Source organism: Triticum aestivum, chromosome 7B, assembly GCF_018294505.1.
Source record: "Triticum aestivum cultivar Chinese Spring chromosome 7B, IWGSC CS RefSeq v2.1, whole genome shotgun sequence".
In the NCBI taxonomy this organism is placed as follows: Eukaryota; Viridiplantae; Streptophyta; class Magnoliopsida; order Poales; family Poaceae; genus Triticum; species Triticum aestivum.
This window is the reverse complement of record NC_057813.1, coordinates 155,040,431-155,052,953: the sequence shown is the minus strand read 5'-3', so window position 1 is coordinate 155,052,953 and position 12,523 is coordinate 155,040,431. Positions and strand designations below refer to the sequence as shown.

The window sequence follows — 12,523 nt, the reverse complement described above, 5'->3', positions numbered from 1 at the left end:
CCATGTGATATGTGCTCTAGTTTTTGGGAAAATTTACAAATATGAATTTCGACTTTATTTGCAAAATCTCTCTGGAAATTTGTAAAATGGGCATAACTTTTGCATACGAACTCGGATGAAAAAGTTTTTTATATGAAAATTCATCTACTCGAAAAGTTACATCCAAATTTAATAGGGGAATCCCCGTTAAACATTTTTAAAATCCCCAAAAACCTAACAGAAAAAAAAGTTACGGGGCTTTCAAGATCTAGCGGCAAAAAATTCAAAAAAATTGAAACTTACTAGTGGCGCACCGTGGATGTGGTGCGCCACTAGTAACAAAAAATGATACGTAATATGATCGGGAAGTTTGAAATATTTTTCAAAATTTCATCATAGTCATGAACATGAACAAAGTCCTAGACATCAACAAGGTATAACAGGATTGATATGCTAGATATATCAACAAGTGCCTGTGAAGTGAGCTGTTGCTGGGGTTGGATAGAACTCTGAAGTTAAGCGTGCTTGGGCTGGAGTAGTGTGAGGATGGGTGACCTTTCGGGAAGTTTGACCACGGAGTGCGATTTGACCTGAGATTAAGCATATTGACCCGAGATTAAGCCATAGTGAACTGAGATTAAGAAAAATTTGAAAAAAAAAATTTAAAAAAAATTACCAGATACTAATGGCGCACTTCTATGTGGTGCGCCATTAGTATACCAGATACTAATGGCGCACCGTGGGCTATACTAATGGCGCACTACATGGTGCGCCATTAGTAAAAAATACTAATGGCGTGCTAGTAATGGCGCACCGGTAGTGCGCCATTAGTAGGCAAAACCGGTGCGCCATTAGTAGGCCTTTTTCTAGTAGTGTTGGAGAAACCACATACGCTTTGTTTGGATGTTGATATTCAGGGCCATGGCATTGAATTGACCCCAATATCAAATCTCCTTGACTTTGATATTGACATTGAACATGAATTATGTTGTTTGGATGTGCATAGAATTGCCACTTGGAATTCGACTGAGAGGCTCAATTATGAAGCTTGTTTGGATGGTCATTCTATACATTGGAATTGTCCATCAAAAGGAAAAAACCTGTTGTTCATCAAAAGGAAAAAATAAATGAGCATACTGACTCATACGTGGTGAGTACAAGGGATTGGGGATTTAGGGTTTCTGTATGGGGTTAGGGATTGGGATAGGGAAGATGGCTATGTGTGGGGGGGGTAGAGGAAGATGCGGCCAGGGGGAGGCACCCGTGACATCTGGCGATGGAGGGGTGCCGCGCTGATGGGAAAAGCGGGCGGCCATGGGCGGCGGACGGCGGGACAAGCGAGGAGGTGGGGCGTCGGGGTGATACGAGGCAGCAGGACTAGGCGACATGCGCGGGAGGAGTGGATCTGTCGCCCGGAGAGAACGGAGAAGAAGGAGAAGGGCAGAGAGGGGCTGACTTGCGCCGCTGGATGCTCTGCGTCGCGGCCCTGCTCGCCTCTTCTCCCGCTCGCTGCTCTGCCTCTTCTTTTCGTGAGCACGGTCGAAGGGGTAAGAGCGGGCGCGTTACCGAATATCACAGCGAAAATCTAGCTCGACCCCTCCGAATTCGGGAACAGAGAGGCGGGCTTTCAAGCAGGCCATCGAATATCTCGGGCCAATTCTGTGGACTCAATTCCAAGTGCATCTGAACAGCAGAATTCGGCCCATCCAATGCCAATATCAATATCTTGGCCCGAATATCAACATCCAAAACCGGTGCGCCATTAGTAGGCCTTTTTCTAGTAGTGTTAGAGAAATTCTATAGTGATGGATCTTGAAGTCATCTCATTATGAATCATCTGACACTTGCAAACTTTCGACTAAATGGTGAAATAACTATTGTTCACATGCCATAAAGAACAAGCAACAAAATAATTGAAAACATGCATATTGATGTATGTAGTTTAATGAGTGTTGTTGTAAGCAGTGGATTTATCTATCTTCAAGGATAACTCAAGTAGATATTTATATTTACTTAACGAGACATAATTCTGGATCCTTTAAAATGTTTAAAAGATTTTTAGAATGAAGTAGAAATTACTGTAACAAAAAAATTATGTTACTACAATTAGATTGTGAAAAAGAATATTTGAGTTACAAGTTTAACGGATGCCTGATGAGTTGAAAAGAAAATTATAGGTTCCACCTCACAGAACATTACTAAGAGTATAATGTTTTGAGCATATGTAAACAAACTAAGTATGATATGATGAGATTAAAGATGAATTAATCAATTTGTCGTTGTAATTTTAATGTGATGCTTTATAGACTGCAACTTTTACACTCAAAAGAGCGTCATTAAAATGTGTTGAAATGACACAATATAATATATGGAATGGCATGCCAAAATCATTTGGTCTTTTCTTAACATTTGAGAATACAAGACATAAGTAAAAGTGTTTACGAGTTTATATTCAAGTGAGATAAGTGCTACTTTGTAGGTTATCCCAAGTGGTTGGGCATTTCTCTATCACTGTGCCGAGGCAAAGTGTTTTGCCATAAAATATGATAATTTTTTAAGAAAATATTTTCCGCAAAAGAGTGAGTGTAACTCGCCAGATTACAAAATCTTTGTAATCAGGTCAAAGGAACGTGCAGAGACCGAATCAACACGCCAACCTCCTCGACTGGTGGCTGCATGAGAGGAAAAACTTCCAGAGAGCGGAGCGGATAAGCTAGGCTTTGACACGTTAACTATTGCGGTAGCCTGAGCACTTTAGAAGCAACACAATGCTAGATTGTTTAATAGGATGAACCAAGTGAAAACGGCACTAGAATTCAAGAACTTGATCCTTCGAGAGATAGCGAGTGAAAATGTGTCGATGTCGGTTTTGGTGGTTTACAATATTTTGTGAGAGAGTAGGCATTGTTTGTAGGTGTTGAAGAAGTTGCGCGGATTTTGTTGGTTGAGATGTCCGCATCTCTAATAAGTACTAGAAGAACACCCGTGCGTTGCAACGGGGTCACATTAACTTTAAGAGTTCAATATCAATTATGTTAATATTACGTTTAATATTCTCATACATCTCAAGTGACATTGACGACCTTTTTACCATCAAATTCTCACACACACTCTCTCCCTCCCTCCTCCTCACTCTCTCTCCCCCTCTCCCTCTCTCTCTCTCTAACACACACACATATCCATCTTATTGGGTACGGGACCATAATCCATCTATTTCACACGCACACGCGCTAGTGCATAACAATATGGATTATAAAACAGGTTCAAGGTAGTAACAAGGATTCTTCTCATGCATTAATAAACAAATGTTCTGCACTGAAGACAAGATAACCAATTCCCAAAGTGCATCAGAGCATCACAGAACATTACTGGCAAGATAAATGCACGACGATACACCCGACTCATTTAATTAATATAATTAAATTATCAGTAAATTAGTCACCAAACTGCTCGGATGAACCGGAACAGAGCCAACATATATCATCCTAGACAAACGCAACATCAACCATTTACCTTGATACTTTAGGGACCGACAGGAGGATGCATGTAGAAGCGCTTCTTGCCTGCGAATCCACAGTCAGAGAGAGAAATTGGAACCCATTCCCATCACCAACTGATAAAGAAAGCATGTAAGAAAATTTATATCGGGCCAACTTGGATCTTCGGTGATTGTCCGCCGGTATGGAGAATTTAGGAGGGTGGGTGCAGGGAGTGGCCTTGTGGATGATGGATGGAGGCGCGGAGGGATGTGGTCACCGGAAGGTCGAAAGCGGAGAGGGTCGGGCACGTTAGGTGGAGCCGGTGGTGCGCGACAACCGGAGGCGGCCCAATCGTGGGCGGCAAACCGACGATAGCCTCGGCCCATCTCTCGACGCAGCGAAGATAGAGAGGGCGGCACTGCCGGTGCTCGAGGCCGCCGCTCGGCACCATCTACATCGAGGGGAAAGAGAGGCGAGAAAGCGATAGGGTGATGCGGGGCTAGGGATTGCGGAGGAGGGTGGGGGTGTGCGATTTGAATGGATGGTTCTGCCCATCGTTTTCTTGTACGTGGCGGTAGAGACGACGGCGTTCAGCCATGCAGGCGATGCATGGGTCGAGCCGGGCACACGGCGAGGCATAGTAGCAGAGGCGGGGGCGATTTTTTGCTACTGAGATGCAGGGTATGGGATTGATCGTTCATGTTCTCTTTTCCTTTTTAACGGGAGATGGATGCGATTTTTTCACGAGGGGAGAGATGCGACCACGTATAGATTCCATAATAAATTAATTAGGTCCATAACGGGATTTGTTTGCAATGCGTTAAGATTTACGTGTTAGTTTTCTTAATAAAGAAATGCACTGATGTAGGGCGCGATTGGTTCGGGTAAGGAAAGATATATTTGTGATCTTTTGTATGTTAGGAAATTATTGGTTTGCAAGGAAAGAGTGGAGAGAAAAAGAACCAGTACGAGGGGGTGGTGGGAGGTGGGACGAATAAAAACCGTACGAAATTGGGAGGTGGGAGGGGGCGAGTAAAAACCGACGAAAAAAACCAACGAAATTGGGAGGTGGGAGAGAGGATAAAAAAAACCAGGGGAGGTGGGAGGAGGACAAAAATAAACCATACAAGGCTACCAACTGCTCCATTAGGAGTCTCTACTCCTAATGGACGAATTGGTTGAATAGTCCCCCCCCCACTTTCAACCGGTTTAATTTCAACCGGTTTATTTTCAACCGGTTTTTCTTCGTCCCACCTCCCACCACCCCCTCCCACCGGTTTTTCTCTTTCTCGTCTGGCCGACAATACCCAATGTATTTATGGTAATCAATCACAATTAATCCACGTATGGTAAGGCTATAAACTTAAAAATCTCAAATATGATAATTATAGTAATAAATCAATCCATGTATGGTAATGCTATAATCTAGCCGACAATACCCAACGTATTTATGGTAATCAATCACAATTAATCCACGTATGGTAAGGCTATAAACTCAGAAATCACAATTAATCAATCACAATTAATCCATGATTAGGGTAAGGTTGTAACTAAGGAAATTTCGAATATGGTAATTATCACCAGAATCAAAGCTTTCCAAAAAAGTTCTTCTTGCCATACCCTAATCGTGACCTTCTCATCCTGAGTCATTATTTCCATCTATTTCTCAGCTGAATCAGAACTTTCCAAAACTTTGTCTGACTAAATCACAATTTTCCTTCCTTCCCTATCATCTCAATCGAATCATGAGCTATAGGTAAGTCATTTCGTTCTCCACCTCGCACGGGTTGTACTGATTTTTATCATGGTTTGGCCCCCTGCCGTACAAGCCGCTTGATTCCTCATCCCTCGCTCAATTCCTCCACCCTATCTTCTTCTTCATGGTGAGCGACCCAGGCAGCGATGCGTGCCCGTTATGCATCAGCGAGGAGGACCAGGAAATGGTGATTGCCAGCCCCGCGCTCGTCACGTGAACCCGTTCACCGTCAGGTCATGCTGGTGGGTTACGGGTGTAGGTGCACCTTACCTTAGCCATGGAGGTCTGCCGGTAGACAACGGAGGCCTCGCCATGGACACCAGTATCCCTCTCCTCTTCCTGCGCCCTACCTCTCCTTCCTCAGTCTCTACCTCTCTCTCTTTTTCTCTGTTCTAGGAGATCTGCAGCCGATGCCGCAGGCCCTGCCCGTTCGCTGCCGGTCACCTCGCCTCGTTGTTCGATCTCACCGCTGGATATGCACGACTCCGCCGCCCTGTGCCATCCTCGTCGGGCACCATCATGGCGGCGCGAACACTGTATGCAGTGGCTACAATCAGCGGCGGATTCAACATCGTGGTGGGCACTAGCGAGTAGCGACCCAGCAGGCAGCGGCTGTGCTGGCCGCTGTCTGCCGCCGAGGCGTAACGGCTCAGGCCTAGACTCCGAGTTTGTCATGGCACTCCGCGCAACTTCCCTTGCGCCGGCTGACTCATGCATGCATCTACAATCTAACTAGCTAATTCCTCCCTTTGACTGCTATTTTCTCTGGTTGTACTGTTCCACAACTTAGGCATTTAATATTTTGATGCAAGGTGGAGGTGGGGGAAGAAAACAACAAGAAGAAGGATTGTGGGAGGAAGTGGCGTGTCATGTGGCGGCTGAGAAGAGGGAGGGGCATGAAGATGACGAGGAGATGCATTTATCTACCACATCATGAGCATGAGATATCATCACATGTAAATAGTATATGACTCATATCACACAGCCTTTCTTTTTGTAAAAACATTTTGTTAGCACATTTCTTGTTGTACATATAGTTTTTTTAGCATGTGGCAACACATGGGCATCCAGCACTATGTGAATAAATTCACTTTTGGTCCATTTTAAACTTGCTAATTGGCTTCTTACAACTCACGATGGATCTTTGTAATCCAATGTCTGATCGAACATAGAGATGAAAGAACTAGGAATCCGCACAGACTCGGTGCACGCCTTGGTGGTGGATCAGCACATACACAAGGGGAGGGGATTAGGGCGGAGAGCGGGGGGCATCACTCAATTTTAAAGGAGAGGGCTCTATTAGGAAAAGGAAAGGGTGTGTCATGGGACAGGGTTTCTGTATTGAGACCACATGTTGAAAATAAGACAACCACATTTCTTCCCCACATATGGTCTGGATTTGGGGAGCCCAGACTGGGAGAAATGAGCTTCGACCTTGAGGACAAACTTAATCATTTGTTTGATTCACTTATATGCACTATAGTCCGTAGCAACCGGTTATTTTTCGTCTGGTTTTTTTGTCCCACCTCCCACCACCCCCTTCCATCGGTTTTCCTCTTCTCTTGTCTGGCCGGCAATACCCAGCGTATTTATGGTAATCAATCACAATTAATCCACGTATGCAAAGGCTATAAACTCAGAAATCTCATCAATCCAGGTATGGTAAGGTCATGACTCAGAAAATTTCGAATATGATAATTATATGGTAATAATTTAGAAATCGAGCACTAAACCAATTTGAAAATCAAACCATTGATGTAATTAATCATCTAGATAGTTAATTACATATGCAATTAATTAGGTCCATTTGAATATGAATTTTTTCGCACTGAATCAATTTAAAAATTGAGTTATTAATGCAATTAATTAATTTGTTAGCCAACGCCTACAGATAATTAGAAGTAGGGATATTTCCAATTAGTCAGATAATTAATTCATTTGGTTGGCAATTAATTAGGCATTCATTTTTTGTGTACTTAATTAATTAAGCAAGCAATTAGTCATGGTGAATCATTTTGAAAGCGCTTGTGGGCAAAAACAATCAACGGGCTCTCAGTTACATTGCAAACCACCGAGCACCGCTTGCCAACATGGACACCGGCCACCATGCGCTCGTGACATGGGCGACCTAGCATTCACCAAGATGGATGAAGTCTATGCTCCGCGGGATGTCCACTCGATGACGGTGGCCGAAATGTTCGCGGGTGAGGACAACATGACACAACACTAGCTAGGTGGTTCATGCTATAGTAAAAAAGGAAGAGTGTTCCAAAAACAAGAAGGAAAAAGAACTGAAGCCAAAGTGGTGGATGGTGTTCGAGAAAGTAAGAGTGTTCCAAATAATAAGAGAAACAAAAGGAAAGAAAGAGTATTCTAGGAAATAAGTAGGAACGAGAACTAAAGTTGCTGAGGAATGAGAAAGAAGAAGATGAGGCATCGATGATGAACACATTAATGTTGACGTGGTGCTGGTTGGTGCCAATTAAACGGATTGGCGAAGAGGCATGGAGTAGAAGACGTAGGGAAATATGAAGAAGAGAAGAACGATAATTATCCCTTCTAGCATATGGATGGAGGTGGAGCTTATTGGTGACTAGGAAAGATCTCTGTAGTTATTTGTTGTTTTGTGTTAATAGTATGTGTTAGTTTAACCCACTCTATTATATCGTAAACAAGAAATTTTCATCCTTACTACGATGCATGGCGAAGATGAGTTGGTTGTCATATGCTTTTAATGGAGGTGGCGCCAGTGAGAGAAAAAACGAGAAATGTCTCGCTACGGCGGAAAATCGGTCAAGAATGAGAGGTTCCAACAGAAAAAAGGGAAAGTGCATCATTGGATAGGGTTTTTGTGTTGAACCCGGATGTTACAGATATTGCGGATAGCCCGTAGCAACGCACGGGCGTTCTGCTAGTAGAGATTGTTTGTGAAAATAACATGCGACGACGACTTAGCGAGCGGATCCCCTTAAAAAAGACATAGCGAGCAGATTCCCTTAAAACTGGTAGAAATGGATACGATTGATGACATTGATAAATAGTGGTGAATGTTGGCATAATTTACTATCATCATGCATGGAAACGAATCATCAAGAAAAAGAATACTTCCTATTACTACACTCATAGGAAGCTTCCTAATCTCTGCTACCAAACAGTTTCTGCCCAAACAAGGAAGGAAAGTTATGGACGTGATTCGAAAGGAAACAAACGTTATGAAGATTAATTAATTTAGATTTGATCTTTAGAGATTGATTGTGATTGATTCTTTTACATAAAGACATTACTAAATAATTTGCGTCAGTATGAAAAGTTCTGATCCGTTCAATTTTTTTCGTTGTGTGAGAGGGTGAAGTGAAAATAAACCGATGAAGTGAGAGAGGCGAGAAAAAAATCTACGACAGTTAACCTACGAAAAAACCCGGACAAAAGTGGTGGGACGAAAATTGACCAGCGAAGACTACCAACTGCTCCATTAGGAGTAGAGATTGGTTGGTTCGATTTTTTTGCGTGGAGGGAACTACCTGGGAGGTGGGAGGGAGTACGAAAATAAACCGTCTCGGCTGAGCGGGAGGTGGGAGCAAGTACCAAAGAAGTACCAAAAAAAACCGGATGAGGTGGGACGAAAATAAAACCCGGAACGCGACCTACCAACTGAGACATTAGCAGTAGAGATATTAACAAAAGTGCAGATCCCGTCCCACTCTTCACTTTTTGACAAAAAACTTCCGAATAGCAATCTTGGTGAGTGATCTCGACCGGGTTCGATCGGCATGGCGTGTCGTTCCTCCAGGAGTGGGTGCTGAGAGGAAGGATGGCAAACCTCCATTGTCAATCGGCCGGAGCTGCATCGTCATTTGGATCAGAGCATGGACGAAATCGAGATGGTAGAGGTTGAGGAATTTGTAGGACGTGAGGGTTTAGGATGGGCATCACGAGAACTCACCCATATCTTGGGAGACGGCAGACCCGAGGTGCAGTCGTGTTCGTGCTTCAGGGGCTGCCACGTGCTGTCCTCGCCGCCATCGCCTGTCGATGCCACTTCAGCGCCACGAGCATGGGACTGAGGGACGAAGAGAAGAGAAGGGAAGAAAGCGAGCTAATGACGTACCTATGTTTGGTATGTAATACCCTCCATTAAGAGTAGATATTTTCTTAAAATCGGTTATTTTGTTTCCTAATTAATGTGATTGAGCAATTTAAGGTAAGATTAATTAATTTAGATTTGATATTTAGAGATTGATCGTGATTGATTCTTTCACATAAAGACATTACTAAAAATAATTTGCACCAGCATGAAAAGTTATGATCCGTTAAGATTTTTTTCGTTGTGTGAGAGGGTGACGCGAAACTAAACCGGTGGGGTGGGGGAGGGACGAAAAAAAACCAACGAAATAAAACGGGTGGGAGGTGGGAGGAAGTACCAAAGAAGTACCAAAAAAGACCGGGTGGGGTGAGACGAAAATAAACCCGAAACGCGACCTACCAACCGAGACGAGTAGAGACTCTTGTAAATATGTGATTTTCTACCTTTTAAAAAATACTCCACGTGCATACTCAAAAAACCAAAGTGAACTTTGGGGACGAATGTGACCGTCGGTGAATTTTTCTCCACGTGCGACTTGCTTGCCACTTGCCCAGTCGAGTCGCGCCGCCGAGAAGAACAGGCAGGCACGAGGAGTAGCCGAGTGGCCAACGACTCCCTCTTCCACCTCCCCCCTTCGCACCACCGGCCTCCACCGAGACCAAGCACACGCCATTCCCCTCCTCTCCCCCGAGCTCCGAGAGATCCCCAGACCCTACGGCCTACGCGCGAGTTCCCATGGCAACGGCCCAGCTCCGCGGATCGGCGGTGCCCGGGACGGCGAGGAGGTGGCCGGCTCCCTCCGGCGCCATCCTCCGCTTCGGGCCGCTCGCCACGTCCAGGCTCCCGGCAGCGTCGCTTCGTCGGAGGGGAGCCTTCAGTGGCCTTTCCGCTAGTGTCGTCAGGGAGGTGGGTCCTCGCTCTTCTCCCGTGTTTGGCCCTGCCGCGCCCTGGATCTAGATTCTAGAATTTTCGGTGCTTCGATGGTCGTGATATATACTGTACAAATTACGTAGGAGAGTGGCTGCAGGCTGCTTTTGCAGAGCGTATCATATGTTTTCTTGGCGGAACTAGATGGGAACTGTTCTGTCTAAGCAATGCTTTAGGGAGTGGAAAGACATCTTGCTGGATTTTTCAAAAATGGGATGCTCGAAATTGGCACTTAAAGAAGAGCATATTATACCACGGCAATTATTTCTACATGAATTTCAGAAAATTGCAAATGTGAGTGTTCCTGGATGGATGGGCAAACTGGGTTTTGCTGGCATTCTTTATCGGCATACTCAAGCGGGTTTAATTATGAAAGTGGGGGTACATGCTGGCCAACCACCCTTAGAAGTACATCAGGGCAGAGGCTTTAGATGGACTTGCCTTCGAAAAGTAGTACCGATTGATCTTGAGATTTCAGTATCACTTAATTAAGGGTTGGGTGGCAGAAAATGTTGGTGGATAGTGTTTGGCCACAAGAGTTAACTCTAAAAGGGACTCTAAAAGGGGTGTAGTTATGGAACAGTTCAGTATGTATCTGAAGTATAAACCGCTGACCTTAAGTTGCTGTATCTTGCTGGATTCCTATATATATATTAATATTATCTGGTTCCACCCAAGCAAATGTCATTTTGGTTGAGATCAAAGCTTTAAAAAATATCACCTCTCTCCATGCTAAGATAGCTGTGAAATGTTTTGCATGACATTGCCATGTTACTTATGGTCTTTGAGGAGCATATTGCTGATCAAAACAATCTTAAGTTTCACCCTGTGAATTGTATTTCAGTTCTCCTATTCAAGTAACTTAACATTATTCCTTTCTAGACATGCTCCGGCACATTTTGCCGACTAGTATTTATTTTCGTCCAAATTCAAATTAATCTCTGTGGAGACCTTTTCCTCATTTGACGGTGTAGCTTATCGCCTTGCAGTCATTGACTACAATGTGCATGAAGTCAAAATGTACTAGCACTCCCATTGATCATGCCACTGCTCCTGAGCATACAGAAGATGAAGTTCCCGAGCCAACCTCTGTGGTGACTGGTGAAGAGATAAATATAGACCAGGAAGTTGCTCCGCCACATAAGAGTGCCATAATACATGATTTCTGCTTAGGGATCCCTTTTGGTAATGATACCAACTTCCTTTTTAGCCAAGTTTGATGTGATTTGCATTTTTTTAATAAAGTGATTTGCAGCTCAGATGACAAGTTAGTCTACTTGAGTGTTAAAGTAACTCGGTTATTTTGGTTAGCCCTTCCAAGCACTCGCTAGAATGGCTCGAACTGTTGTAACATACTAATATATCATGTTTTGTGAAAGCTGCTAAATTCTCTTGTGTTATGTTATCCTCATCTGACACCTCATTGGTCTGATCTTTGCGCATCTGGATTTGCTTGAGTACTGATCACAATTTCCCTATTTCAGGTGGATTATTATTTTCCATGGGCCTTGTTGGATTTCTATTTTGGAGGAGTCCTGTAAGTCTTACTTTTGGCGTTGCACCTGGTCTTGCTATATTGGGACTTGCCGTGCTTAGTCTTAAGGGTTGGAGGAGTGGAAAGTCCAGCTTGCCATTTATACTGGCACAAGCAGGTATTTTGATTCCCTTACCTACATCCCAATAACCTCGGGTTAACAATGACATGCATGTCTGAACAGTCAATATCGGTATTTATATAAATATTTGATCCTGGACCCTGGTAATCTACCACTATACCAAATTGAAGTGCCCCACTGTGGGGAAACCCCCCGCGGTAATTAACCTCCTCTGTTCATTATTTGCAGCTGTTGCTGCTGCTGTAGCATGGAAGCACTGCCAGGCGTATGCCACAGTAAGTGACACTGCCACTTTGCTGTAAAAATTTGGCCGAATCTTATTCTGATCAATTGAGTCTGTTTGCACAGACAAAGAAGCTGCTTCCCTGGGGCTTTTATACTGCGCTCAGGTAGTTCTCAATTGTCTCTTTATCGTGTTTCAGCTGCTCATTGCACACTACCGTCCTCCTTACCACTTCCCTTGTCGCCAGTGCCTTGATGATCTGCTTCTACTCGTACGTGTTGCTTGCCGGGGGGAATCCACCACCAAAGAAGAAGCCAGCAGCTGCTATATAAGTTGAGCCTTTAAGTCCTATTGTTGTTGAAGTTGTGCTCTGGTAAATGTTACTGATGATAGGGGTTGCGTTTTATTACTTTTAATTGTAGAACACTGAAAAATAATAAAGTTGTGTTCTTGCGTACA

At 43.9% G+C, this 12,523-nt stretch overlaps 1 protein-coding gene across 3 annotated transcripts in view; it reads left to right on the top strand.

Annotated features, from left to right (window-relative positions):
* LOC123156796 (protein FATTY ACID EXPORT 1, chloroplastic) overlaps positions 1–12,523 on the top strand; it is a 21,736-nt gene extending 9,213 nt beyond the window's left edge. For 2 of the 3 annotated variants that reach the window (XM_044574982.1, XM_044574981.1), the window contains 5 exons: positions 11,215–11,410; positions 11,710–11,877; positions 12,070–12,116; positions 12,190–12,230; positions 12,312–12,523. In XM_044574982.1, the coding sequence (XP_044430917.1) occupies positions 11,215–11,410; positions 11,710–11,877; positions 12,070–12,116; positions 12,190–12,230; positions 12,312–12,396 (537 nt within the window). In that variant the 3' untranslated portion in view covers positions 12,397–12,523. Of the gene's footprint in view, positions 1–9,869; positions 10,205–11,214; positions 11,411–11,709; positions 11,878–12,069; positions 12,117–12,189; positions 12,231–12,311 lie in introns of those variants that run through there. The other variant, XM_044574980.1, reaches the window with a different exon arrangement.